The 21,899-nt window shown below is 37.4% G+C and overlaps 2 protein-coding genes across 6 annotated transcripts in view; one reads left to right on the top strand and one right to left on the bottom strand.

Moving 5' to 3' along the window:
* The window catches only part of LOC107668483 (protein LSM14 homolog A-like), a 14,065-nt gene extending 1,761 nt beyond the window's left edge, over positions 1–12,304 (top strand). Inside the window, exons 2-11 of one of the 5 annotated variants that reach the window (XM_016460359.1) lie at positions 576–739; positions 823–940; positions 2,501–2,611; positions 4,265–4,441; positions 4,558–4,641; positions 5,758–5,952; positions 6,649–6,820; positions 7,838–7,867; positions 8,907–9,150; positions 10,269–12,304. In XM_016460359.1, coding sequence (XP_016315845.1) covers positions 576–739; positions 823–940; positions 2,501–2,611; positions 4,265–4,441; positions 4,558–4,641; positions 5,758–5,952; positions 6,649–6,820; positions 7,838–7,867; positions 8,907–9,150; positions 10,269–10,292 — 1,319 coding nt within the window. In that variant the 3' untranslated portion in view covers positions 10,293–12,304. Of the gene's footprint in view, positions 1–575; positions 740–822; positions 941–2,500; positions 2,612–4,264; positions 4,442–4,551; positions 4,642–5,757; positions 5,953–6,648; positions 6,821–7,837; positions 7,868–8,906; positions 9,151–10,268 lie in introns of all 5 variants that reach the window. The other 4 variants (XM_016460358.1, XM_016460361.1, XM_016460360.1 and 1 more) reach the window with 4 other exon arrangements.
* Positions 12,305–16,775: 4,471 nt separating this feature from the next.
* LOC107668468 (uncharacterized protein KIAA0355-like) overlaps positions 16,776–21,899 on the bottom strand; it is a 39,893-nt gene continuing 34,769 nt past the window's right edge. Inside the window, exons 9-11 of the mRNA XM_016460340.1 lie at positions 20,893–21,033; positions 20,713–20,791; positions 16,776–18,835 (exon numbers count right to left, since the gene is read on the bottom strand). Of these exons, the coding sequence (XP_016315826.1) occupies positions 18,515–18,835; positions 20,713–20,791; positions 20,893–21,033 (541 nt within the window). The 3' untranslated portion in view covers positions 16,776–18,514. The remainder of the gene's footprint in view (positions 18,836–20,712; positions 20,792–20,892; positions 21,034–21,899) is intronic.

The raw sequence follows: 21,899 nt of genomic DNA, 5'->3' as shown, positions 1-21,899 counted from the left end.
AAATTAATCTGTTCCAATAAGTTTAAATTGATTTTTACATTTTATGGGCATTTTTACCTTTATAAAGCCTTTTTATCTAAAAGTATGCTTCATCTTTTGAGTCAAATTCTTACATTTAATCAGTCAATTAGAATAAAAGACATTTGGGCTGTTACCAAACAAATGATATCAGTATCAAAATTCATCTTTGTAATGCAGAGGAAACGCGGAAGCTGCATGGGATGAATTTCCCGCACAGAGGGACATGAATTCATTTTTCACAAAACATAGCAAACGTAGGGACATCATAACTAGCCACCATATTGATTTACGATCTTAAATATGTCCGGCGCTTTTTTACAGTCTGTGGTCCAGCGTTTATCGGGTTGTGCGTCAGTAATAATGGTCTGTGGGGAAACACAGTGTTCAGTGTGTAGTTACAGTAAATGGATTTGCCTCGATGATTTTTTGTATTCGAGTTACTCGAGGTATTCGAGGAATCGTTTCAGCCCTAATCTAGAGCCCTGGTGAGCATAATAACTAATGTTGCAGGTTTTGTGGATTTTAACATTTTCCCCTCTCGTTTTCTTTTCTAGTGAAGTCCTTTGGCACTGAGGATCGTCCCACGGACAGACCGATCCCTCCTCGAGATGATGTCTTTGAGTACATCATATTCAGAGGAAGTGACATCAAAGACCTGACGGTGTGCGAGCCGCCCAAACCCACCTGCAACCTTCCTCAGGATCCCGCCATCGTGCAGGTGAGCGTCACGCGTTCAGGTGTATCTGCAGAGTAGACGGCGGAGTGAATATTGACCCGTGCCGTTCTTGTGTTTGTGTGCAGTCCTCTCTGGCATCCACAGCCGGTCCCACGGCTCCGTCCTTTCAGTCGTACGCCCCCTTCAGTCGGGCCCCGTACAGCCCGATGGTACCCCAGCCGTTCGGAGCGGCGGTCACGGCTGGTGAGTTCACACTCACTCTTGTAGCTTCCAGCATTGGAGATTGGTGTTTAAAAGAGAGTACACAAACAAAACATTATTTGAATTTATGCCAAATATCACATTGAAATCTCGGAAGTGCTTTAAGGCAAGACGTTACAGGCAAAACCATGCACAGGTCAATTTTGGTTCCATGTAATGTTCAAATTTTATTTGAAATAAACGTTTACGTGTATTTGCATCTGCAGATTTCAATTAGAGTTCATATCTTTAAAGGCTATTCTCTCAAAACCATTTTTTTCAGCACTTGCATACAGCAGACTTCACAGTTTTATTCCTCTCTATCCACCTTTTTCTTCAACGTGGAAGTAAGCCTATGGGCGAGACTTCCGGTTCATTAGCTGCTATAGGTAAACAACGAGAAGAATAACAACGTGCAGTAAACGGTAAAACTGTTTGCACTACAAACCAGTGTGTTCATAATTAAGACAGTACATTAAAATAATATGGTAAGACGCACAAATTTTCAATATCAAGCAGCAAAACGAACTGTTTTGTACAGGTACAAAATAGCTGGACGTGGATGAGACCGGAAGTCAGACCCATAGAATTTACAAATGGCCACGCCCATTTTTACGGCAAGAAAAAGGTGGATATTCTAAAGGTTTTTATCATTGGCTGATTTATGCAATTTAGTGCATATTTTGTTATGCCTCATATGCATATTTAAACATAACATTTCAGAAAGGGTAGTACAAAACAACTGTCTTAATGTATTGTATTTAATCAACTGGGGAAGTATGGTTATATCTATTGCAGGGGTGGCGAACGTCAGTCCTGGAGAGCCGCAGCCCTGCAGTTTTGCTTCAACCCTAATCAAACAAACCTGAACAAGCTAATCAAGGTCTGAACGGTTACTAGGAAGCTACAGGCAAGTGAGTTTTCATTAGGGTTGGAGCTGAACTCTGCAGGGCTGCTGCTCTCCAGGACCGGAGTTCGCCACCCCTGATCTATTAGTTGTATTAATTTTCTATTATTTTTAAATTTTTATTTTGTATTTTACTCTCACCTGTGGTGTCTTGCCTTGTCCTTAAATTGTAAACTTCCTTATGACATGGCATAAGAAACAGTGCCAGTTAAGATGATAGCTGGCCTTTTTTTTTTTTTATATGATAGGATAGATTGACAATATATTCACAAGTGCCTATTTGCATATCAAATTGCAAATGTTTATTTTGAAATAAATGTGTTTTATATTGCACACTTATAATATGTGCCAAGAACCAGAGGTTGAGGAGATTCCCCCCTTCTATGTAAAGCGCTTTGCGTGCCCAGAAAAGCGCTATATAAATGTAAGGAATTATTACCTGGAGAGGATGCACAGAATATTTTTTCTTAAACTTTAAAGAAATATTGACAAAGGCAAATTGTCTGAGTGAGCATTGGTTAAGCAAGTAGCTCTTATAAAAGGGTTGATTGCATGAGTGTTTGGCTCTTATGTAAGCTTCATATGAGGGTTTTTTTCTCCAAGTGTGTGATGTGTTAAAGCCCACACTTAAAGATGTGCACTTCCTCCCCTCACAGGAAGCAGCTCAGGTCCTGCGTTCGGTAGCGAGGCGAGCACTACTGCCCCTCTGTCCCAGAGCTCTGCTCTTCCCCCGCAGTCTCGCTCGCTGAGTGCTACCAAACCCGAAGGTAACCGGAGAACCGACGCTAACGTGTGAAGAATGGCTTTAGTGTGTTCGTCTTTTGGTCGTAATTACGCAGGACTACAGCATGTGTCTTTGCCGTGTCACAGTTTCATGACTCAAGTTTTCTTCTCTGGTCTGTTCGTAAACTGTGTTCTTTGAAGACAACATGAAATCAAAATAATAAATGCTGGTCTTTTTGTGCATGATTCATCAGTGCACATTTATTTTAAATAAATATTTTTAAATTTTTCATTAAATTGCAAGAACTATACTTTACCTTTGAAACATTTTGTGTTGATGTACGCAGTGCAAGACAAATAGTATAGTATTGACTACGTAGTAATCATACCACATTGTACACAATGCAGTCATCAAATCTGAATGGACAAAAGTCCCACTCCTGTGATGCACATTACAGAAGTTAAATGCATGGTAAATTATGCTCATTTCATGTTGTCTCAAAGGAATAGTTCACGGAAAAATGAACATTTGCTGAAAAAGTACTCCAAGATGTAGATGAGTTTGTTTCTTCATCAGATTTGAAGGAATGTAGCATTGCATCACTTGCTCAGCAATGGATGCTCTGCAGTGAATGGGTGCCGTCAGAATGAGAGTCCAAACAGCTGATAAAAACATCACAATAATCCACACCACTCCAGTCCATCAGTTAACATCTGGAGAAGTGAAAAGCTGAAGTTAAAGACACTTTTACCTTTAAACCGTTCCTTCCAGCTAAAATGTGAGTCTTCTATCCATAATACTGCTTTCTCCTCTAAATCAGGAGAGAAATCTGCACAAATCTTCAAGATTAAGTGTTTAGTAGCGTATTTAATGTGCAATTTGTGTAAGGAATCTACAGTAATTTATTTACTTACTTTTATCTGCCATCAGACTATCTGTCACATAGTTGTTAACGCGTTGCTATGGGTTGCATCTTGCTTTGGACTTGACTGGCATTCTGGCTTTTGTGAACTTCATGCTTTCTAACCTTATCTCAACTTTTTTTCCCTTTACGTTGCAATTAATCTGCTTATTGTACATATAAAATACAAGTTTATATCTACCAATGTCTTTATACAGTGCTTGCATATAAAGAGAGATGTGTGTATCTTATTATTGGAAGATATGTAAAGAGAGAGAGAGACAGTAATTGTTAAATTGGATAATAGTGATGATGATAGATGCCCCTTTTTTTTTTTTACATTTGATGCCCTGCCCCTGAGAAAGTCTCTGCACATCCCTGTATACATTTGATTTATTTTAATAACTTTAATGTACTTCAAATGTGCACCAAGCACTAGGAAAATACAAGTATCAGATCGGGACTCTGTATCGGCAGATACACCTGATCGGGACATCCCTAGTTATTATGGATTATGGACTCGTACTTTGACCTTGATGGATTTGTTTCTTACATCCTGCAGAGGATCCATTGGTGAGCAAGTGATGTAATGCTAAATTTGACCAAATCTGTTCCCATGAAGAAACAAACTCATCTACATCTGAGTTCATTTTCAGCAAATTTTCATGAACTATTCCTTCAGTTCACGTTTACCACGTTAAATGATACAGAGCTGCACTGACATTTTCCATTGTCTAACTCTTGTCCACATTGTCTTGTTGTTTTTGTGAGTCTGAATTGTGTCCTCTCGTTCAGGTCGTTCAAGCCCATCTCTGGAGCCCTTGAGGAAGACCTCGACCCTGGAGCATGCGGTCCAGACGGCCCCAGTCACCCTCTCTGTGGCTGCAACCAGTACAGTGGGTCAGAGGAGCCCTGGAACGGCCCGACCCGCTCTCAGCACCCAGAAATCTGCTGAAAACCAGGAACAAAAAGGTGAGAATCAGGGCATTGGAAAATGACAAACATTTAAGAGTTTAATGTACATATATAGCTGAAGAAGAGTTTTTCACCTGCAGCCATTAATTGTGATATCTGTTGTTCAGCTACAGCGTCTGATGTTCAGAGGGTTCCTCGGCCAGAATCGGACTCAAACAGGCCTGATAACAAAGACCCAAACAAACGGCATTCTGGTGGTGAGTGCATGTCATTTTACCAAGGACTGCTTCTCTAATCTTGGCTTTTATCTTCGTTGGCTTCTAATCTTCTTAATTTGGACCAACAAGCTCTCCGAACCACAATCTGTAAGTCCTACGATTGATACGTTATGTGTACATTTTCAATTGTGTGCTCAAAATATCAAGTTTTTGTGCTAATATATGATGTATACCTAGTGCAGCTTTAGGTTTCCAGGTAAAGCACGATATTACTGTCTTACTGAAGTAATTCTGATGATTCGCTGTGAACCCACTATTTCCTAAGAATGTGTCGATTAATGTAGACTGACGTTGTTCTAATTACTTCGTTTAATAATAAAGAATGTAGTGTAGTGCACAGACTTTATAATCATTGTGAAATTGCTGTTTATTTTGCTGCACCGGCAGTTATAGGGTTAATGCGGGAGAGACAAGCGAGTTAGTTAGGCTGCTGCGCCTGTGATACAGCTGTTCTGCGTTCTGATTAAAAGTTAAGACAGCGTCTTTTGTCTGTCGTCCTTCAAACATTACAGTAGACATATTTTGGTTTACAAACTGTATTTTCATCAGTTAGTCACGTTAGCACTCGGCTAACATTTCCACCATTATTGTTTTAAGTGTTCACAGTTTAGCAGCTAAACTTTAGCTGTGGGCACGATTCGCTTGCGTAAGTGTTTTTGTATTTTATGTCATTGTTATAAGAACGGATTGGAGCACTATATTATTGTTTTATGCAAAGGTGCTTTGTCAATGGTAGCGCTCGCTAACTTGCTCAAGGACTTCTCTCTGTGCCAATCACAACAGGCTTGGCCAGCTGACCAATCAGAGCAGAGTAGGCTTATGGAAGGGAGGGGTTTGCTCCGAACTTGCTTGGAACGAATCGTTTCGAAATCATTGGCAAATGACTCTAATATTAAATGTATATTCTGAGAAAATTACAATGTTTTCTGACCTTTGATGCATTTAAACCTGTTGTAGGGGACTCCAACACAATATTAGGACACTTTAAAATACCATATGACCTGCTCTTTAAAACTCATGTCCTGCATTTGCATAAACATGATCATGATCAGGACCATAAGCTTCATTTGTGATAATGGTTATTTCTCTCTCCAGGTGGCGCTCCTCCAGTGAGAAAGGGGCGGGGCAGTGGTGGTGGTGGAGGCGGCGGTCAGCGTGGGCGGGGCAGGTTTAACGGGCGTAGAGATGGGCCAATGAAATTTGAGAAAGACTTTGACTTTGAGAGTGCCAACGCACAGTTCAATAAGGAAGAGATTGACCGCGAGTTCCAAAACAAACTCAAGATTAAAGGTGCTGTGTGGGAAAACTGTATTACTATTGGCGCTTTTCCACTGCATGGTACGGCACGGTACGGCTCGGTACGGTTCACTTTTGGGGGGTTTTCCACTGGGTACAGTACCTGGTACTTTTTTTAGTACCACTTCGGTTGGGGTTCCAAGCGAACCGTACCGTTACCAAAACGTGACGTGTAAACTCTGCTGATCACGGATTGGCCGGAGAGAATCGTCACTACCTGCGTCACTGAACTTGCGACACAAACACAAAAGAACCGCTAGATTTAAATCAGCACAGCCAGCGAAGGATCGAATGCAACTGTTTTGAACGAGCGCACCTTTTTTTAACAACCAAAAAGTGGCTGTTCCCCCTGTTGAGGAAGTACAGACGTTGCTCTTGTTGATAGCAGAGGAGCGGATCCAGTGAGAGCTTGATGGAGCGACGCGGAATGAAAAAGTTTTTTAGGAGTCGCGGCAGCAGAGGCGGCGCAACTATAATGACATGTGAATAATCCCGCCCACTCTAAAGCGATACTAAACTGCAGTGGAAACGCAAACCGAGCCGTGCCGTACCGTACTGAGCCGTACCGAGCCAAGTCGTACCACGCAGTGGAAAAGCGCCATATGTTACATCAACACAAACCAAGAGTGCAGTATTCATTATTAGGTTTAATTTTGAATGTCAGTATTATAATATCACTCTGCGCTGCAGATGAGAAGAGTGAGAAATCAGAGAAGACTCTGAACGGGGAGGAGAAGACCGATTTAGGTGTGGAGACCCAGAACAGTGAAAGCAACGCTGATGAGGAGGATCCACTGGGACCCAACTGTTACTACGACAAATCCAAGTCCTTCTTCGACAACATCTCCTGTGACGACTCCAGGTGAGATCTCGGCTCCTGCGCGAACATTTTTAGTATGTTCATTAGGGCTGGGTATTGGCACAGACTTCACGGTTTGATTCAATTCCAATTCACAAAACTCTTGATTCGATACCGATTCATTTGGAAATATTTCAGATACATGTGAATTTTTCTTAAGGAGAAGACCCCTCTCATTTGGTAACACAAAAAGTTATATTTAGCAAATTTAGTACAGTACATATAAGGCAGTTTTTATACCAAAATTAGTTTTATACTCACACTTTTCTTTCCTGTTCACTGTTAAATTTATAGTATTTGTTGTTGATTGAGAGTAACTAAAATAATGTTTATAGTGTTTTATAATGTTTGTAAAAGCTGTAAACACCTAATCAATGTAATACAGTACATATAATTAGCAAAATGCTTCTCTCTAGAGTTATTTTTTGTCTCGTTGACTAACGAGCTATGGACATTGAATGGTCATATTATTGATGTCTATTGCCACATTAGAGTAAGAGTACCAAAACAACAGTTTAAATTTTGTGACAGTTTTCTTATCAGAAGTATCAATGTACAGTTTTATTCACACATCAGCTGAAAACAGCATCGACTAACAGATCAAAATTGGGTAATCAACATCTTCAACCCAGCCCTAATGTCCATTAACAGTGTGTTCTCAGATGTGACGCAAGTTATGAAACAGTATGCAGTATTCAACAATAGGCTATGCTATACAGTAATGCTACAAAAAATTACTACAATTGTCACATGATCTTGCTACAATGCTCAAGTCACAGAAATAGCATATTAGTCCAGTTTTCTGTAAAAAATGTTTTTTTTAACAGTCTGATCCAACAGTGAGTCATGAAAAAGCATCAGCGTTTAACATCTATCTTGTCTGACTTGGTTCGAACAGGGTGTAAATGCTTTTGAGCGATTCAGTAATTCTTCATTTAGTGTAGTAATTTGTTGTGGTGAAGTTTAGAAGTAACGGTGAATGAATCATCTAATAGGCGTACGCTCTTCTGTCTTTTCTAGAAAGGAGAAATCTGGAGGTGCTTTTGGAAGGTGCAGTCTTTTTATATATATATATATATATATATATATAAATGTTTAGACATGCTAATGTGTTTATGAAGCTACGCTTGTGAATTCTGGGTAGTCGGAATCATATTCAAGAAATTCAGATGGTGTCGCACAGGAATATTTCTTAAGATGGAAATGATTCTTTGTGAGTGGGATCTTTTAATCTTTTTTTTTGAAATAACCAGTTATTACAAACAATTTAAATATTTAAATTAATTGGTCAGAAAGTGTTGAAAACCTGATCAAATGATATAACCAAAGCAACAGAAATGTCACTGTGTTTTCAGGTTGCATTTTAAAAGATTAGCTACCTTCTAATTTTGTCACACAGTCAATTTTCTCAACAATACAATGAAACCTTTCATTGCAAATTTGTCCATGGCATCTTATAAAGCAGCTGTTTTTTTATATCAGACTCCAAATCTAGCTCACGCCAAGATGAATGTCACGTAAACGTTGCAGATTAGACAGGCATCCTGCCAAAGGTGGATTTTTTAGATTGAATCTTGCACAACAGCAGTAATGAATGACACACTGGCTACGTTTACATGCAACCAAATAATCCGTTTGTAATCGGATTGACGGCTCAATCGGACTGAAAAGCCTTCATGTAAACACCTTAATCGATCCGATTGAGGTCGATCGGAATTAAATTGATTTATTTATGAATAAATATGAGCAGCACGGCACAGCGGTGTATATGTATACTTATCCATGAATGGATAAATATAAATTCTGCTGTTAAAAACAAATAAAGAAACCGTGTAGGAGAGTGGTTATTATGTGCAAACAGTGAGAAACTCTATATTTGTGCAGTGCGCGCATGTCAAAAAAAATCAATTCCGATTTGAAGCTTGTGACATATAAACGCGCACATCAACCCGATCGCTTTATTTAGCGTTCATGTAAACACTACATTCAGATTCATCAATCGGAATGAATTCAGTCCGATTGAACCAGAAATTGTGCATGTAAACGTAGCCACTGTTGAATTGCATTCTGATGTATTTTTCATTCTCAGGGAACGGAGGCAGACCTGGGCAGAGGAGAGGAGGATGAACGCCGAGACGTTCGGTATTCCGCTGCGTCACAATCGTGGACGCGGTGGTTTCCGCGGCAGAGGTGGCGGCATGGGCTTCCGTGGCGGTCGCGGGCGTGCGGTTAGCAGGGGCTCGTTCATGCCCTCCCGCGGGGGTGGAGGCGGATTCAGGGGCGGGTTTAGAGGCGGCAGAGGAGGACGAGAGTTCTCTGACTTTGAGTACAGGGTTAGCACTTCCTCTCTTACCACAGTAATGGACCCTTTTCACAGTTCTCAGAAGCAGAAATCATGATAGCCGGGTGAACTTCTTCAGTGATGAACGGAAACTGCAACAAATCATTTTTGCACAATAGCGTTTTTATGATTTTTCTTTTTCAAATCAAGATTGATTATTTTAGTCAGAAGAGAGCCGTTAGAAACTCTCATGCAGCAGCATTAACTAGTTTTGTAATTTAAAGCCAAGGTAATATAATACAAAGTATAGTGTTATATAATGAAGCTTATTTAAAAAAAAACAAAAAAAAAAAAACGTTAGTTTTCTGATGCAAATAACTGTGGAAATGCATTGTCACAATCTGTGAAAAGGGTCCATCTCAAATATTAGGGATGTGGAATGTGTTGTACTTTGTTGGGTAACACTTTAGAATAGGGAACACATTCACTATTAGCTAAGAGTTTTCCCTGAACAAACTCCTAATTTGCTGCTTATTAATAGTAAGGTAGTTAAGTTTAGGTATGGGGTAGAGAATAACAGATCTAAAATATGGTCATGCAGAATAAGCCATTTATATGTACTAATAAACAGCCAATATGCTAGTAATATGCATGCTAACAAGCATCTAGTTAATGGTGAGAATTGATCCTTAAAATAAAATGTTACCCATTTTTGGTAATTAAAATAAAATTAGTCAAGATAACTTACACTGGTTTATTTAAGGTAGTTGCCAAGGCAACATTTCTAATTTTTGTTTAAGTTGAAAAATTACTGAAATAAAATTAAAGCTATTTAAACATTTAAAAATGTAATGTTTATATATGTAGTATGTATATAAAGGCTCATAAAATTGCTAAAAATGAAAATAAAGATAAAAGCTAATTGAATATATTGATGAATACTATAATCGTATATTATAAACAATACTAAAATAACACTGGTGTTGTGACTATATCATTATCAGCCAATTTAGAGATTTGGCATTTCGTCTTATTTGTCTGATATTGGAATATTGGGCTTTTTACCCCCAAATTAAACACTTTCTACGACAATGAAATTAGTAAAATGATTTAAATGCCTTCTAACCTTAGTCTTTTCTTTTGTGTCTGTGTGTTTGACGTTTGTTTCAGAAGGAGAACAAAGTGGCGGCGTAGTCCAACCTGAAGACCAGATCATCCCAACAGCCAAGAATCTCCGATCATCTCGTCTAGATTAACGCTTTGGTTTTGACTCCTGACTAACGGGAACTGCCTCTCTCTGTTTAACACCAGCGCAGGCGACGCCTGCCTTCAGCTGGACACGCAGCTTTGAGTTTATTTTCTCCTTCCTTTTTTAGAAAAAGAAAAAAAAACATTTGCTGTTTTTTGGAAACGTTCGATCTGCATTCGATACGTTCGGACGGGAGAATTTGTGTAATAAATGCCGTAAAACTTCCGTGGAATGATGATGATTACTATTATTATCTGGTATTTTTGCATCAACCTTTAGTTCCTTGATTGATAATATTCAGTTAGGTGTACAGACCCCGCTGATACTGTGAGCGCTCCTCAGTCATATAGCTTTATTATGCCAAGGTTTTTGTTTTTTTTTGGATCTGTTCTCTAATGTCTTTTGAAGCACCAAAACCCAGTCTAGAGGCTGCGGGGTTTGAGTCGGCCCGCTGGATTCACGTCTGTGCTGGTTTGGTGCTCATCCGTCTGGTAAATGTAGGTGCTTTTGCTTCATTTAATAGTTTGACATGGTTTGTAGTACTAGTACATTTTTTTAGTTCATTAGTTTATTTCATCCCCCAAAAGCTCTTTTTTTTGCGGATAGTCTGGTCGAGCCTCAGCGGGTCACAAAAACACCCTGGTTTATGATTGAATGTATTGATGAATTCAACATTTGTTTTTGTCTTGAAGTCCTCTCTCTGCCACTCTAAACAGGAAGTTTGTTTCACCTTGCTGTTCTTCTCTTTAAAATGTATTTTGATATTTGAGTACCAGTTATTCTTGCCTTTTGATGTCAATTATGTAAATTTAACTAAGAGGGCTTTTTGATATAAACTTGACAAACCCCGAACGACGAGCCCCATCACTGTTTAATGCCAAGATCTTCTGGAAAGATCCTGAAACCCTTTAAGAACCAGATTGGATGTCGAAATTGTGTTCATGTGCACTTTAAAGACAAACGACGCCTGTGTAGCGAGTCACACATGATGTGCGGGCTAAATTTGATGTCATTTTATAAAGCTCATATACCAGAAAGTGACTTGGTTGAATTGTGCAAGGAGGTTTTTCACAATGTACAGTATTTCAGTATAGATTCAAAAGGACTGATGCATCGCGTAGCTCTGTAAAAACATTTGACGTCACATTAGAGGCTCAGTCTAAACGGGAGGCGAGTTTCACCTGAATTAAGTGTCCATGAACCCCTCTATTGTGAATAGTTCTGTTTCCTGTTTGATCCACTTGTATGTTAACGTGTTGTTTCAGGTACCAGCCATCTATTGCTCTGTTACTGGAGTGAAGTTTGATCCCGTCTCTCTCCTTTGAATGTCACTGAAGCACTAGTTCCTGCACTGTTGGATGGGAGTTAATTATTTTTCGCTGTGCGTCATATTTTTAATTTGTGTTTCAAAGATCCAAAGACTGAATTACGGATGGCATTTGGAGGAGAAGTGCTCTCTCAGCTGGTTCTGCATTATTTTTCTCCGCGTTCGCCGTCTTGTCCGTTTCTTAGTTTTCAACTCTACTTGCATTAACTAAACCGCTCCTTTCAAAAAGCACTACGAATTGCAACACGCAGGCAGCTAGTGAAACACAGTCTGAGCTATCACTCAGACCAGGGCATGATGGGAAACCTCTGAGTGAGTGGCAGATATCGGTGCTGAGCAGCTGAATTTGGACTGGAGTGAGATGTGAAAATGAGTCCTCAAGCCTGATGCCACGATGAAGTCGAAGCGGACCTTGTGTGAGATGTTAAACTGGACAGACGTGCAGAATGTGTGGTGTATTACAGGGTTGATGTGATTTTTTGGGTCAGAGCTCTGGAGGAATTTGATTGGCAAGTTTGTTTTTGTTTAGTTTTTCTGAATTGGAGCAGTTGTACATTGTATGCTCTTAGGGGGCTTCAAACGGGGCAAACCGGTTTTTATTCAACAAGAGAAATAAATAGTTGTTCAGTATCCTGTGTGTGTGCATACTTGTTTTTTATCAATAAACGTATGCAAACAAGAACAATTAGCATGTGCCAATGATCCTAGTTTTCAAAAAAAAAAAATCAATGGGTAACACTTTACAATAAGGTCTCTTTTATTAACAGTTAATCCATTATCTAACATGAACAAACAAAGAGTAATATATTTTGTACAGCTATTATTTATATATATATATATACACACACATGTATATATATATTTTTTTTTTTAGTTATTTTTGAGTGTTACAGGGTTATGAAAGCATAGCAACTTTTTACTTTCAGAATTAAGAATATTTAATTTATTGGTCATCTTATAACGTTCTCGTAGCATAAAAAAAGTTCACAGTGCATTACATTTTTAACACAACTTTTGACTTTAAAAATGTATTACTAAATGTTGAAAGTAACATTAATGATGCTGTAGAATTGTTGTTCATGTTATCCAGTGCAGTATAAAGTGTTGTGTTTTAAATAGGATTTTTTAATACTATTGGGGATATTAAAAGCATATTAAGAAAATAAATTCTTGATTCTGAAAATAAAATGAGAAAAGTCATGCAACGTGAAAACTAAAATGTTATTCGTTCTATACTAAAAACATGACAGTGTAGGCTAAAATATCACTGCAGTTATGTTATAGCTGTTTTTTTTTTAATTATTAAAGAAAAACTATGAATGTCACTATATTAAAGCGATTAACGACAATGAATTTCGTGATTCTAGAAATTTAAAAACAGTTGCTGAGCAGCCAGATTAAAGAATATGTCAGATACTTGTTGAAAATATTGAAGGCTATTAATCTTTTAGAAGCTCTCTTTTTTTTTTTTGCATTTTTAGCCACATTTTAACAGCATTTTTTTTGGTTAGATTATTTGAATATAAATTAATTTAGATGTTTTTAATATTTAATTTAAATAAATCTCAGAAATAAAGGTACAACAGCTGTCACTGGGGCGGTGCCTTTTCAAAAGGTACACTTTTGTAACTATTAGGTTTTGTGTACACTTTAAGTACCAATATGTACCTTTAAGGTACCAAAATGGACCCTTTAGGTTCAAATAAGTACCTTTTGAAAAGGTACCACCCCAGTGACAGCTGCTCTACCTTTATTTCTGAGAGTGTACATATAAAATAATAATGTAAATCAACATCATATTCTGATATTTTAGCATTGTAATTATCTTAGACTATTTTAATACAACAATTTGAATATTTAAATTAAATATCCTGTTTCAAAAACAGATACTGAGGGGTCAGATTAAGAAATATAATGTCAGTTTACAGTACATGTCTGGATCTTAACATTTTATTCTGTTCTTTTAAATATTTGTAATATTTTTGCAAAGTTCTAAACTGTGGTTTACTGGTTGAGAAACACAGCTCTGTGTAATACATAACTTATATTATGTACAGTTGTGAGCTTGTTTTACATTTCATATCGGCATTATGTATTGGATATTGATTTTTTTAAGAAGAGAAAAGGCGTCAGTGCTGAAGTGACCGGCAGGCGTCAGTAATGAAACGCGTCAGTAATAGTGATGGGAAGTTCGGATCATTTTAACGACTCGAACGAATCTTTTTTCGAGTCATTTCGTTCATTTTAGCAAAATATAGTTAAAATGTTACGTGTTACTTCCCTAATACGTCTACTACTTACGCAAACGTTGATCACACTACAAACAATACAAAACTGCTATAAGAAACAGAAAAGATGAATTCATTGTTTACCTGGGTCTTCAGTCTATGATTAGCTCACCTCAGCTCTTATCTGACAAGTCTTCGGGTTTGGGCTTATGGGGCTGTCACGTGATGAATGAACGACTCAAACCCGAAGACTCGAAACAGGTGAACTACTTGACTAATTCCAGTACAGAACCTATAGGATGTTGCGCATGCGTGACTGAACGAATCACTCCCCGAGACGACTCGTTCTTCCCGAGTCACATTAAAGATTCGTTCAAAATGAACGAATCGTTCAAGAACGACCCAACACTCAGTGTTGCCAACTTAGCAATGTTGTTGCTAAATTTAGCAACTTTTCAGACTACCCTAGCAACTTTTTCTTCCAAAAGCACCTAGCAACAAATTTAGCTACTTTTCAATTTTATTTGGCTACTTTACTTTTGATAAGTGACTCAAACAATAAAAAGGCACACATTTTCCATCTAAATTTCACAAAAAGAGGAAACCAAAGATGCCTAGAAGTACATACATCACATGAATTAAGTTATTGCTATTTGCAGTTGTTCAATTTGATAATAACAATAATAATTTAATAATTGTTCATTTATGATACACCTTGTTAGTAGCTTGTACATGTGATTGTTGATCAGTTAGTACACTGTAAGAAAAATATCTAGAAAAATGGCAAAGGTACTAATAATTTTCCAGGACATTATCCGTTATCCATTATCAATTATCCATTATCCGTTGTAACCCTGTAAACACAAAATACAATGCGTAATGCAGGTAAAAACCTGTGATTTATTTTCTTAGAGCGTAGCATACTGACTACTAATACACTGCTTAAAAATATAATTGTTCAGAATGTGTTTTACTAGTTCACTAGCTAATAAAAAAACTTGTAATCGTTCAAAAGTGTTCAGTGTTGTATATAAAAAGTTATTTATATTTTAACATTATATTATGCATTTATATTATTTTACGAGCAAATCTAAATTAACATAAAATATATTTTTGCTGAGATTTGATGTAGTGACAATTTTGCGTCGTGATTACGTAATGACGTCATCGCGCAGTGACATCACAACGTCATTTAGCAACTTTCAGCAACAAATCGACCTTCCTTTAGCAACTTCCCCTGAAAATTAGTTGGCAACACTGCCAACACTACTAGTCAGTAAAACCTCCGACCAGCAGAAGAAACGCGTCGAGCTGACGGAGACAGTTGATCACGCAATAAAATGCTGGAATTCATCGATTTGTTCTTCGGGGTTCGGGATTTCTGAAGCGGTTTCTCATCTTATAACGCTACACAAGTGAGGCGCGTCGGTGCTTTGAGTTCTGAGTCTTTTTTTGTTCCCAAACGGCAGCGCGGAAAAGAGCAAATTAACCAGGAGACAATGCAAAGAGTGAGTGGACGTTTCACTGCTTGATACGGTCACGGACGCACACACAGTTCGGTTATTTACGAGAGAAATAGCCGTATTCTATAACCGATCTCTGCCTCACGTTTTCGGGACTCGCGGAAGCGCAACGGACGACTAACGTTAGTTCCGTAACTCAGCGCGGTGTGTCGCGTGTTTTCGGTAACTTACAGAGACGCAGGTATCGAGCTGAACGTCTTCTGAAGGGTTTAGATCCCCGGTCACCGTCTTTCATCGGAGCCGCTCCCGTCAGTTCACCGGGGGTGAAGCCGCTGTCCGTTGAGATTTGAAAATTGAATTCGCGCCACTTCTATCCGCTGCTGTGTGAACGCGAAAGTTCCACGAATCGATTGAAACAATAAAAACGCGAATAGTTTATGTATACATGGAATATAACCATTATTTAAAGAGTAAAATCACAAACTCAACATTTAGTATATAATCATTATTTTTAAGTGAGAAAACACTCAAACTCAGTATAAGTTGTGCAGATATATAAGAAGTTAGATTTATTGCAAAAATGTATTAAAAGGAAAATTAAAGGGGGAAATATACTAACAAACAAGGGAAACCTCAAGCAGTATGAAAGATAAAATCATAAACTTATTATTTATTAGTTTAAGAGGTTTCACAGTATGGGCAATTTCAACAATAAAGACTTCAAATCTAGGTAGTGTTGAGAATTTTGTTATTGTAAATTGAAACAAAATGGAAACACAAAACTAAAGAGTTGCACCAAACATAATTACAAAAAAATTCCTCCATATATATATATATATATATGTAATTACAACTGTATAGTTATTATTTTACAATTATATATTTCATATATAATATTTGATTGAAATTATTCATAATGTTTTTACTTCAATGCTTTGTATAGTAAATGTATAAACAACAATAAACACTTGCACTTTTACATACGCAGCAGAAGTCCACAGACCATCTCCATTTTCATCACTAATTATTTAGTCTGAATTTGATGATGCTTTCACTCACAAAAGCATATTTTCAGCTCCATTTAACATTTAGCCATGTTTAAATCCATTCTGCAGAAACAGATATATGTATCTACATATATGTTGTTATAAAGTATTTACACACCATGTTTTTGTTAACCCAAACACATTACAGTCATGAGAATGAGAAAATGTGAATACTAAATATGCAAAAGGATTCAAAGACGAAATGAAAGCAGATGTTATGTTATATGTTTATTTTTTGCATTGCTGGTACACTTGGAAATAATCAGTTGCCAGCTCTAGAGAACAATAAGCAACATAAGCCAAGCAGTCGCCCCCTCATGTCTTAAGTCAGGGCAACGTCATTTCTTTCTATTTAATTTTTTTAAACTCCTTTTATTTTTTGAAGCTACTAGTAAACCATTTTGACACAGCTGAGAAATGTTGAGCATTACAGTCCAAGGTCATCGAAAATGTTTAATCTGAAAAAAAAATAAATAAAAAAAAATGCCGAAACAGGTGGGAGAAAAACATGGACGAAGCAACGAACCTATATTTTGATTGTGCAAAGCACAGAACTATAAAAAGATATATTTATATACAGCAAACGATTCTCTGTAAACATGGTAAGTATGTTAGTTTTCAGAAAACATGGTCATCTCATAAATACAGGCAACATTGGCATCGGCAAACGTCACGAAATTAACATTCTGGGCTTTTCAGATGCGGCCCGAAACCACAGAAACCAACGGGAATCTGGCCTCAAAATAACCACAAAAAAAAAAACACCCCAATCCGACCAGAACCATTTATTAGTGTTTATAATGGCGTATTTGGTAACCTCTGTAGAAAGAAGGTATAGTTAAACTCTGTAGGAAAGAAAAGAAATGTGTTTCACATCTTGGGAAAATAATGTTTTACTTAATAATAAGCCTATATTACGCTAACTTATAGAGTAATGGTATAATGTGTAAGAAAATACAAAAATAAGATTAATACTGTCAATATTTGTACAAGAAATATATCGTATTTGAAAGGAATACATGTTATTTTTATGGGAAGTGTTAGTGTCGTTCTGAAGAAAGCCAATGGGAAAATGAACGCGTTTGACCGTACAGAAGGGTTTGTTTTTGCTAAAAAGTTGTTTCTCTTCTTTCTAGATAGAACTACTACTACGGCTCCCAAACGGCATTTTTTTTTTTAAAGCACCATTTCCCCCCTCTAAACAATACTTTGGTTAGAGAAAATATCTGCAAGTGCTATTCAAAACAACATGGCACAAAGTTACTACTAACATCCTTTTTTATTTGTATTTTTAATCTTTTTTTTATCTCTCAGATGTTGAAAAAGTAGTGTATTTCTTTCAAATTACACCTCTGCTATGATTACTATATTTCTGCCGAGCCTGCTCAAAGCCTCTTCGTAAAAAGTAAATTATTTATAGTTCTTTTTCGTTTCTTTTTTCGAGTCATTTACAAGCTATGGAACAGTAGCTGAGAGCTGCAGTCTGGGTCGTCCCATGTGACATTTGGCAGTTACAGCTATTTAAACAGTATCGTTATGTGGGACGTCCGGTTAGCAGACCAGGACGTCCGGATCTTCGTAATGCGGCTGCGATAGTGCGCTGTGAGTGAGCACGGTGGCCATGCATATCGAAAAAGTCGTGTAAACTCGAAGCCGAACGCCGCCACGAGACTGAAGGCATCAGTCGTGCCGATGCGGCCGCCAGTGAAATGGTCCGACTAGCTGCTGTTAACATGAATCATGCATCGTTTGGACAGCGTGGAAGGCAGTAACGTTCTGTTCGGGGATGTTTGACACGCATCGGTGTACAAAAATGTTTTTGACCACTATGTTAAATGCAAATTTCCCTATAAAACACTTCTAGTTTACAAGTTTGGAGTCTAGATCAGGTTCACAGCACACCACAAGATCAAGGTTTCTACGACGCCGTGTTTGGATAATTAAATAACATCCTTCCGCTTCCCCGACACAACCGAAACCCCTTTATAAAGTTTCTCAGTGGCGTCCTACTCAAAGCCTTTAAAAGCTGATCTGGGTTCACATCCTGAGCGTTACTCAAAATACACGAAAAGGGTCTGCGACCTCTCCCAGCACAGGTCCAGCTCAGTACTGGTGCAGGTACGAGGGTCGATGCTCGGGTTTGAGCGGGAAGGTTTTGAAGCCTTTGCTCAGGATCTTGTGCTGGGAAACCTGCTGCTGCTGCTGCTGTTGTTGTGTGAACGGGAAGCCGGAGGACATCCCGGAAGATGGAGGGCAGTCATTGGCTGTCGACCACACCGGAGACTGCAGCATTTGCATGGAGTCGCCCCATTGGCTGGAGGGGATGGTCATCTGGTAGAGGGAAGAGCTGGGATTGGGCATGGTGTTGGTGTGTGAGGAGTGCTGCCAGGGGGCTTTAGGAGGCCAGGTTTTAGTTTTGCTGTCCTGTAACACAAAGAACACAAGACATATTTACATTTATGCATTTTATCCAAAGCGGTACATCCTTGAATGCAATGAAAGTCCTGAGAATCGAACCCATGATCTGAGAATCAATCCCTTGAACTTGCATATTGGGAATCGAACCCATTACCTTACATCCTGGGAATCGAACCCATGACCTTTCGAAAGTCCTGAGAATCGAACCCATGATCTGAGAATCAATCCCTTGACCTTGCATATTGGGAATCGAACCCATTACCTTACATCCTGGGAATCGAACCCATGACCTTTCATCATGGGAATCAAACCAATAACCTTGTGTCCTAGGAATCGAACATATGGGAATCAAACCCATGACCTTACATATTGGGAATCGAACCCATTACATTACATCCTGGGAATCAAACCAATGACCTTGTGTCATAGGAATCGAACATATGGGGCTCAAACCCATGACCTAGGAATCAATCCCTTGACCTTGCTTATTGGGAATCGAACCCATTACCTTACATCCTGGGAATCGAACCTATGACCTGGGAATCAAACCCAAGACATTTCGTCCTGGGAATCGAACCCATGACCTTTCGTCATGGGAATCAAACCAATGACCTTGTGTCCTAGGAATCGAACATATGGGAATCAAACCCATGACCTTACATATTGGGAATCGAACCCATTACATTACATCCTGGGAATCAAACCCATGACCTTGTGTCCAAGGAATCGAACATATGGGAATTGAACCCATGACCTTGGCATTGTTAGCACCATGCTCTACAGTTCTACAATGACAAATGCTGATGCTCAAGATGGTGAAAACAGTTTAACGTATTTAAAAAGTTTCCACTTGAGTTTCAAAGATTCTAAAAACAAGTTTTTAGTTTCTGAGACATGTAATCTGTGTATTCATGGTGGTCTGATGTTATTCAAATCTTTTAAAAATAATTTAAAAATAAGTGACTAATAAAAAAAATGTCAAAAGATGTGTCAAATGTCATACAATATATTTATATTGAACAAATATTGACAGTATTAATATTATATTTGTATTATGCTACACATTATACCATTACGCTATAAGTTAACGTAATATAAGCTTAAGTAAAACATTTTCCCAAGATGTGAGGTACATTTTTTTCTTTCTTAAAGAGTTTAACTGTACCTTCTTTTGCACAGACATTGTCGCAATAAAAAAATGAACTATGTAAAATAAAAATAAAGATGAGTTTAACATTTAAAATTATTTTTTTTAATTTTCAAAAATGTAAATTAAATATAAATTTTTTTAAATCATGACTATCATGAAGTTTTCTTGGGGTTTTTACATTTAACAACACCTGAAATAACTTTCATAATAAATAATCAGAATCAAATGATCGGACAATTTAAGATCAGAGATCAGAGTCCTCTCTGTGATGTCATTTCCTGGCATCTAACATTGAATTTAATGCGACATCAGAAAATTGTTTAATTAATAATCAAAAATTGTGTTTAATGGGCTAAGTTACAAATACAGTGCATTATTACCAATTTGAAATGCATGGGGCGCCAACTATGAACACAAGGTTGTTCATTTTATTTTTGCAGAAAGACAATCAACTCATGTAGCCAGAGTTGGAAAAACTCTTCAAGTTCTTAGATCCAAACTTTAACGCAGAACTCAATACAGAACTTTTTCCTTAAGATGCACAACTGTTGTCTCAAGTTAATTTGACAGCATTTTAAACACCACATCACATTTACATATGATCTCTATACAGAAAAATTGTTTTAAAAAAAAAAAACAATAACAGCTCCATATGAGAAAACACCCACTGTTAAACTCCACCTCTTATTATGATGGAATATATATGTGTGGGTGTTTATTGAGTCATTAGTACCTGGTTACTGTCGTCACTGGTGTGGTGGAGAGGAGGAGAGGGCAGAGTGCACACTTCCTGTTCGCCACAGCTGTGTTTCCTAAAAACACACTCAACATGAGGGACACACTCATCTCAAACACACCGTCCTGACAAAATGTTTTGGATAGAAGTGTCTGATAAACAAAATTAAACTCCTACCGTCTTTGTTTAACAGCTGCCACCAGGTCAGGCCCGGAGAACATGGAGAACAGACTGTCCCCATTGGCTGAGGACGCCTCGTCACTCGAGCTGGCCGAATCCCCCTGATTGGCTGACCAGCCGCTGTTGACCGCCTCCCTGCTCGAAAACAAACATCGATATTAACATATAGAACTATTATTAACTGCAATATTTACACTATGGTTCAAAAGTTTGGAATAATTACGATTTTTTAATATTTTTAAATAAGTCTCTTCTGCTCACCACCCCCCCAAAAAAAACACTAAAAATAGTACAGCAGTAATAGTACTACAGTATAATAAAAGTATTTAATGATGATATGGCAGATTGAAACAAATTAAAAAAAATAATAATATAAAATACGAAAATCAGTGTTGTCAGAATCAGTGTTCTTACTGTTTACTAAAACTATTAAAACAATTTTATAATTGAAATAATGCTCAAATAAAATATAAATATTAGATGAAACACTTAAACTTAAAAAACCTAAACAAAACTTATAAATGCTGCCTTGGCAACTAACAGAAATAAATTGGTTAAGTACAAAAATGACTAAAAATAAAAAAAAAAAAAAGAATAACAAAAGTAAAAAAAAAAAAAAAAGATTAAAATGAAACTGAAAATATAACAAGATATTTAATATTTAAATATAAAAAAAAAACAAATGTGTGACAGTTCCAGCTAAAAAAGTACTCTAAATATACATAAGAAAATGTCTTTTTAGCTGGGACTGTCATACATTTGAAACGGTTTTATTATCTGTTTTTGAAAAAATATTTATACTTTTATAATTTTTATATTTTGTATCATTTTCATTTTTAGTAATTTCTTGTACTTTTGTAATTTTTATTAGTTTTTTTAGATTTTTGTAATATTTCTAATTAGCTTTAAGTCATATAGCAATGTTTAGAATTTATAAATAATTTTAAAAAGTATATATACACACACACACACACACACACACACACACACACACACACAAAAAT

Source organism: Sinocyclocheilus anshuiensis, unplaced genomic scaffold, assembly GCF_001515605.1.
Source record: "Sinocyclocheilus anshuiensis isolate Anshui unplaced genomic scaffold, SAMN03320099.WGS_v1.1 scaffold2085, whole genome shotgun sequence".
NCBI lineage: Eukaryota > Metazoa > Chordata > Actinopteri > Cypriniformes > Cyprinidae > Sinocyclocheilus > Sinocyclocheilus anshuiensis.
This window is presented reverse-complemented; position numbering and strand designations above follow the sequence as displayed.